We start from the raw sequence: 8,567 nt of genomic DNA on the forward strand, positions 1-8,567 counted from the left end.
GCCCCTGTGACATCATCTGGTTCTGTGGGGGAGGAGCTTTCTCTATGGTATGATACTGTACAGAGCCATCTCCTGATAGGTGGAGGGCCCCACCTTCTCTGACATCATATGGTTCTGTGGGGGAGGAGTTTTCTCTATGGTATGACATGTGTTCTGTTGGTTTTCCATCACGTTGTGAGAAGTCTCCACATTCTGGAAAGACACGATCAGAAGAAAGCCATCATTAGTCTGCACCGATCACAATGTGGGGAGAACATCCCAAGACCGTTCTTGCACACAGTTATTACAAATCATCATCTCGATTTAAACCACTCAGAACTCCCGTTTAATGACACTCAGATACAGAAAATAGATATACATGGAAACGGAAACTCCAAAAGTTTTGTTGCACAAGATCAAAAAAGTTTTCCCCCTCAGAGGTGTCAGTGCGCCCCCTTTGTCGCTGGACACACATGGAGCCTGTAGTCAAGTTCCTACCGTACACCTTGTAGCGGATCACGACTGACTGATGCAAGGGCTTCTGGGATGCCGCAGATCATGGTGGGTGGTAAGGGGGGCATGTAGACTCTAACACCCCACAAGGATACATATCACAAAGTGTAAGGTCCGGGGAACGTGGGGGCCAAGGAAGAAGTTCACTATCATCACCACCGACACAGCTAATCCATCTGTGTGGTAGTCGCTGCTCACTTCTGACTTCATTGTGACAATGGGGAGGGGCCGTCCTGTTGGGATTTCCTGTTCTGGCTGCGGCAGACGTAATATCTGTAGGACGTCCGGGATTGTTTCCTCATAGAAAAGGCAGGGGCCGTACACTCTCCTACAGATTTACAGGTTATAGCGCAAAATACATTCACCTTGGGGGAATCGCACATACGCTCCACATAGACAGGTGGGTTTCCCCTCCCCCACATTCTAAGATTACGTTTTTTGCCAGAAAGATGCAAGACGGCTTCATCACTAAACACTAAAGACTCCATGAAACTATCACTTTCCATTAGATTGCATACTGCCGCAGAATGAACGTCGCCGCACTTTGACGTCCGGTTTCCCGGCCGGTAACAATTGCAATCAGTAGGGATAACATCGTAGAATCTCCCACACGGTCGGCGGCGGGACGTCCAATTCTCTGCTCACTCTAATGATGGATTTCTGAGGACTTCGTGTGACACTTACATGGACGCACTCCGCTGTTTCCACGCTTACTGGTGGTCGGACGGATGATTTTCACTTATAGATGCAATTTTTTTCCTTAAGATTGCAGTATAACCTACAAATTATGCGCCCGTTAGGTGGAACTTCCCCAAACTTTGATCAATAAGGAGGTTGCACACTAATAATAGAGCGGTAGACGTGAACATTTCCCTAGTAACAACTATGATGGAATAACATTTCTTGGGCCTCATTTAGTAAAACTGTCCTACAGTAAGATGGTCCATGTAACCCACAGTAACCAATCACAGCACAGCGTTCATTTTACCTCAGCGGCTGCAGAAATGAACACTGCGCTGTGATTGGCTGCTGTGGGCAAGAAGAACGTCTTACTGTCAGACAGTTTTGCTAAATGAAACATTTTGACTTTCTGTTTCCATTGATATAAAATGTATGTATCTGAATGTCATTAATGGTGAGTTATGAGGGGTCACATCAGGAAGATCATGTGTAATAACCCAGTATTTACCCCCAGATTGTGAAGGTCATGGGTCCTCAACTATAAGGGCTAATGCCCACGGCGGAAATCTGCGGTGTTGTCCAGCAGCCATTAGGTTCTATTGAACCTAATAGCTCAATGTTCATGCAGCATTAAAGAAAATGAGGCATGCTCTACTTGCCGCAGGAATATGCGCGTCCGACTTTCATTGCAGTTAATGGAAGCCGGCAGTCACACTATGCTTCCGCTGTAGCACAACCGAAGTATCACGTGAATATGTGTCCTCTCCCACTGCCGGCCGTGTCATCTGGCACTGCTGGTGCGTGCACATACGCGCCGGCCCGCCAGGTGGCATGTGTAGAGCGGATCCGGGGAGTATGGGTGTTTTGGGGGGTGCCGTGGCGGACTCCGCTGCGATATTCTGCTGGTGGAGTCCATCACGGCCGTGGGCATGGGGCCTTAGGCTTCATTGATAGCATTGGTTTGCAATATGGGGGAGAGAGACTTTATGGGCACCTAGGGCTCCTGGGCCTGATGCGACCACATCCTCTGCACCCCCTATCCTTACTCCCCAGGATCAGTTATAAATACTTTCCCTCCTGACATGATTCATAAAATATAAAAGGTAGAGAACCCAAATATATGATACATATGATATAGACAAGTCACCTGCAGCACCTCAGGGCCCCGGGGTGCGCTCTGTCTGCTACCTGGAAATTATAAAGAAAATATGTTAGCGATAATAACATTATATCATGTGTCTGACTGTAATAACATTATATCATGTGTCTGACTATAATACTACTATATATCACCTCTGATTATAAAATGATATCATGCATCTGACTGTAATAACATTATACCACATATAACTTACTCTTCCACAATAGACCTTGGGGTTAAAGAGCAGAAGCTATTAGACATTGCCATGTACCCCCAAAATTTAGCAACCCCCACCATTGTATATTATATAACGTCTGTGCTACGTGGGCTGCTCTCCCCATTTTCCCGTTTTCTGTACATGGTATTTGTCACACCAACAATAATCACCTTGTTTGGAGATTCTATAACATCCAAACACAAAAAGGACGACAACAACGATGACCCCGGATACAGATCCCAGAATGCTGATATAGGGGGTCTCATGTGGGGACGGTGACCCCGAAAATCCTAGCAAAAAGCGCTACAAAGTCACGTGACTTTGTAGCACCATAAAATCGCAATATCGGCGTGAGAAAACACAGCTGCGATATTGCTGCGATTTTCTTGCGGCGATATCGCTGTCGCCAGTGTGAAATAGGCCTTATTCCTAATTCTGCGGAATCATTTTCCTGAGCATGGATATTTATATATGTAGATCATAGTCGCTGTCCTGGGATGGGCATTCTGCTAGTATTATATCATGTCTGACTGTAATAGTATTATAACATGTATTGGACTGTAATAACATATCATGTATCTGACTGTAATGCTACTATTATATCACCTCTGATTATAACATTATATCATGTGTCTGACTATAATAACATTATACAACATATAACCTATTCTTCCACTGTAGTCCTTGGGGCTGAAGAGAAGAAGTTATTAGATATTGCCATGTCCACCACATTTTGCACCTCCCCCTCCTGTATATTATATAACGTCGGTGCTACGTCGGCTGCTCTCCTTATTACCCCGTTCTCTGTACCCAGCATTCATCACCCGACAATAATCACCTTGTTTGGAGATTCTATAACATCCAACCACCAAGAGGATGACAACAACGATGACCCCGAGTACAGCTCTCACGATGATGATATAGAGGGTCTCATATGGGGACGGCGACTCCAGCACATCTGTAGAAGAGAGAATCAGTGGTCAGCAGATGGAGCAGGACTGGACCCTCACTACACGGGTCACCTGCTGCTCCTCATCGTCTCTTATTACATCCTCCTGCAGGACTTCTCCTGCTCTGCACCGATTCTATGGAACTCACTGCTGCTGACCATCAGAAGGTCTCTATCACAAGTAGGTAGCCACAATGCACCACTCTGCACTGTATATCCTTACTAGCTCAGATACTGGTTAGTGACATGCAGCTTCCTGCACCTGTATATTATGTCACTTCTCCCATTCTATTAGACAGTGATCCCTTATGTCAGCAGGGTGCTCTCCTGTAGAGTGTTAGCTCTTGTGGTCAGTGGGGTCTTCATGGTCGACAAGAACAAGGTCCTTTCCTCGAGTTGCTTTCTCCTGTAGAGTGTGAGCTCTTATGGTCAGTGTAAGCTCTTGTGATCAGTGGGTCCTCTCTCTATTCCATAGAGTGTGAGCGTCAGTGGTTTATATTAATGCGTAGTATATATGTGTTTGTCACCCAATCCCGGGACAGGCTGCACCGCCGCAACCCTCAATTATGCCTCTACTGACTGTTCACCAATCCTCAGGTACAACTCTGTTCATCATCTCACCTGTCACATTGAGCAGCATTACAGCATCATGTAGAGAGAGATATGAGAGAGAGAGATGAAGATATAAGAGAGATTAGATAGATTAAAGAAGAGCAATAAGAAATATGAGATAGATAGATAGATATGAGATAGATAGATAGATAGATAGATATGAGATAGATAGATAGATAGATATGAGATAGATAGATAGATATGAGATAGATAGATAGATAGATAGATAGATAGATAGATAGATAGATAGGGGATAGATAGATAGATAGATAGATAGATAGATAGATAGATAGATAGATAGATAGATATGGGATAGATAGATAGATAGATAGATAGATAGATAGATAGATAGATAGATAGATATGAGATAGATAGATAGTTAGATAGATAGATATGAGATAGATAGATAGATAGATAGATAGATAGATAGATAGATAGATAGATAGATAGATAGATAGATATGAGATAGATAGATAGATAGATAGATAGATATGGGATAGATAGATAGATAGATAGATAGATAGATAGATAGATAGATAGATATGAGATAGATAGATAGTTAGATAGATAGATATGAGATAGATAGATAGATATGAGATAGATAGATAGATAGATAGATAGATAGATAGATAGATAGATAGATAGATAGGGGATAGATAGATAGATAGATATGGGATAGATAGATAGATAGATAGATAGATAGATAGATAGATAGATAGATAGATAGATAGATAGATATGAGATAGATAGATAGTTAGATAGATAGATAGATAGATAGATAGATAGATGATAGATAGATATGCAGCGTCCGAGGAGCGGGCCAACACCGGTAACAACTTACATTTTCCCAGATATTAACTCTTTCATACCTGCAAACATCTAATACACATATCTTGATGCACTCAACAAACAAGACACTGACAAGACATTGACACGAGACAGGCATAGAACATTCTGGAGGAGCCCCACTAACTCTGTGCCACGATAGATAGATAGATAGATAGATAGATAGATAGATAGATAGATAGATAGATAGATAGATAATTCCCACCTGTCACATTGAGCAGGGTCCCAGGCCCGTGTCCAGTTATTTCTCCACCATGTACAAGAGTGACTTCACAGTAATAAGTGGCGGTGTCTGCGGGAATCACGTTGTGTATGGTGATCTGGGCCGATCTGGTGTTGATGAACTGGTCTGTATTCAGCCTTGAGATTCGGCCGGTGAAATCCTTATTACTATTAGACACCTCCAGCTCTTTCTTCACCAGATGTCTGTACCACTTGTAAGAACCTACAGTCGCCTCCTCTGCTCCAGAGATGCTGTAGGTACACGGTAAGATGGCATCACTGTTTGGGGTGGCATGTACCTCGGGGACCTGAAACACCTGGATCTCCAGGGAGAGAAATCCTGACAGACGGATGGGGAAATTTCTCATCAGGGCACTTTTCGACACCAATTTTTTAGCAGCTTAACATATAACATATGCATGTATATATCCATATATAACACATCTTATTTTCATTTATGTACAAATATATATCCACATATAAGATGTAAGGTCTCATTCACACTGGCGAGAAAATCAGGCGAGAGTGAGTGAAAACACATGATTATGAAAGCAATGAATTTCAATGGTTTCACTTTCATTTGCGATGTTTTCACTCCTGCGATGCAGCTTGAAAAAAAATCGCAGCATGTTCTTTCTTTTTGCGATATTGGCCATTGTTTCCAATGGGGTTGGCGGCAGCAGCGCGGGTCCCGTTGAAAGCGATGAGACAATATTGTGATCCCCTGTGGCAGCTGCAGCAGCGGATTCCTTCAGGCAAATTCAGAGGTTTTACTTTGTTCTTACTGGGCTAACGGCAGCACCGCTGGCCCATTGAAAGCAAAGGGAAAAGATCATGATCTTCTGCCGCTGCTGTGACAGCAACAAGGGATTCCTTTATCCCCACAGGGAGTCCCCTCATCACTGAACACTGTTACAGCAGCAGCAGGGTGTACAGTGATGAGGCGACTCCCTGCAGGGATGACGGAATCCCCTGTCATAGCAGTGTCAGAGAATCGCAATCTTCTCCCATTGCTTTCAATGGGGCCGGCACGGGGATGAAGGGATTCCCGCAGTGACGCAAGGCTGTTTTCACATGATGGGTTTCCCATGGATTGCAAGGGAGATATCTGGACTTGAATCATGGTGTGCAGGAGCCCTAACACATATACCACATATCTATATATATATAACGTGTTACTGAACATCAGCCACATATCACATTTGCTTTCAACCTGTCCATGGATGGAATTACTGCACATCACTGACACCCATGTCTAAAGCTGAACTGTCCTTACCTTGTAGAGGTCCCAAGATAAGGATGAGTGCTGCCAGTCTTATCATCATCTTACTGCACAGAACAGAGAAGGAAACGAAGGAGAAAAGTGGACGGTGGAAATGAAGGAGCAGAGTGGACAGTGGAGATGAAGGAGCAGAGTGGACGGTAGAGATGAAGGAGAAGAGTGGACGGTGGAGATGAAGGAGAAGAGTGGACGGTAGAGATGAAGGATATGAGTGGACGGTGGAGATGAAGGAGAAGAGTGGACGATGGAGATGACTCTTTTCAGCACCCTCAGATTCTGCTATAGACCATAAGGAGAAAGAAACTGGAAGAGAATGAGAACACAAAACAGAAGAGGATCTGAGTACCAAACCCACAGATCAACCTCTCCGCTGGTTTGTTATAAAAACAACTCTGCCCTCGTGTGGATGTGTTACATAACTACATGTGCAACGTCCTGCAGTGACTGAGACAGGAGGCACATGCTTAGGAGAGGGCGGGGTAGAGATGACACTTGTCATCAAATAAGAAAGTCCACACAGTTGAATTTGGAAACTTCAATCACTGGAAACGGGCAGTGATTGGAACTTTACTTGTCCACTTGAAAACAACTTTATACACCAGTGCAGGAAGAACAGTTCAACGAGGTCAGGGAGGAGGACACAGGATGACGGCAGGCCTACAGTCTGAGTTATCTGTAGGACTCCGCTCCTGAACACACACACTGGAGGAGGACACAACATTCCGCTAACACTCACTTGCAGGTGGACACTTGAACACTGCACGGCCGCTCCTTCTCTCACTCTCACTCAAGGTAGGGGTCCTGGAGTTGGAACATCAGGGTACCTCTCCTCTGTTTCCATTCTTCACCACATGAGGGTTGAAGATACCCCCATGTGGCCGGCACTCTCCCTCCACACTCTACCATTGAAGAACTGGAACTCTGAACAACTCTTGCACACACTGCACTCCTATTTATATCTTACATACCCACGTGACATGACAATTGGCTACAATTTACAGACATATTCCAGACATTCACAGACATTAACCTCTTACATGCTGCAGCTGTGCAATACACATAACTAAAGACAATACAATTTGCACAGTGCATCCACACTGAAGACATGACATGCATGACAGTTATGGGGGGGCCAGATAAATAGTCTTCGGGACAGATAAATAGTCTTCGGGCTGCTACACATGCTGTGTTTCACTCCCACTCATCATCACCATATCACCTACAGGGTGGCCATGGAAAATTAGGCCGGCACCACACACTTATGAAAGTTGTGTAACAGAAAATCTGTCTTTGATGCCCACAGCAACCAATCACAGAGCAGTTTTCATTTTACCTCAGCTGTATAAGAAATAACAACCAATCACAGCGCAGCTTTCATTTTACCTTAGCAATATAAGACTTTTTACGCATAGCAACCAATCACAGTGCAGCTTTCATTTCTTATACTGCTGAGGTAAAGAGAAAGCTGCGCTGTAATTGGTTGCTATGGGCAACAAAGATTTTTTTTCAAACCGCTTCCATAACAGTCTGGTGTCGGACTATTTTTCTCGTGGCCACCCTGTATAACAAGCTTCATGTCTCACAATATCTATATCCACATAAGCGTCCCAAAGCTATCTCTCTCAATGAAACACACAAGCCTACATGGTAAAATGTACACGGTTTCATCAGTCTTCAGGCTTATTCACACCCCCGTATATTGGCCGGCTTTTCATGCTCGTACCATATACAGTGTCCCTTTCTGCATCGGGAGGAGGGGGCCGTGAGAAGTGCACTGAGCTCCCACCCCGTCTCCACTGTTTGCAATGGGAGGGGCGGGTGGGGGAGGTGCTAAGTTTCGCTCATCCCACCCCTTCCATTGCAAATAGTGGTGAGGGGTGGAGAGGGGGCGGGAGCTTAGTGCAGTTCTTCCGGCCTGCTCCTTCCGATGCAGAAAGGGACAGCATATATCGGCTGGGTGTGAAAACCCAGCTGATATACGGACATGTGAATAAGCCCTCCTGCTGAGGTTCCACAAAGTGGTAAAACCCTCATTTAACAAATTCCAAACTTACGTCCTGTGAAATCATAATATGTCCTCGAATATAAACCAGCGAAGCGGAGCTGTGAGCTGCGCAAGCAGAGA

The 8,567-nt window shown here is 44.5% G+C and overlaps 1 protein-coding gene across 1 annotated transcript; it reads right to left on the reverse strand.

The window, feature by feature from the left end:
* Positions 1-3,286: 3,286 nt before the first annotated feature.
* On the reverse strand, positions 3,287-8,018 carry LOC136619675 (natural cytotoxicity triggering receptor 3-like). Its single transcript, XM_066594439.1, has 4 exons — positions 7,955-8,018; positions 6,437-6,745; positions 5,144-5,500; positions 3,287-3,489 (listed from the first exon to the last, which is right to left on the reverse strand). The coding sequence occupies exons 1-4, from the start codon at positions 8,016-8,018 to the stop codon at positions 3,287-3,289; spliced, it is 933 nt and encodes a 310-aa protein (XP_066450536.1).
* Between the last annotated feature and the right edge of the window lie 549 nt (positions 8,019-8,567).

Source organism: Eleutherodactylus coqui, chromosome 3 (assembly GCF_035609145.1).
Source record: "Eleutherodactylus coqui strain aEleCoq1 chromosome 3, aEleCoq1.hap1, whole genome shotgun sequence".
NCBI classification, from domain to species: Eukaryota; Metazoa; Chordata; class Amphibia; order Anura; family Eleutherodactylidae; genus Eleutherodactylus; species Eleutherodactylus coqui.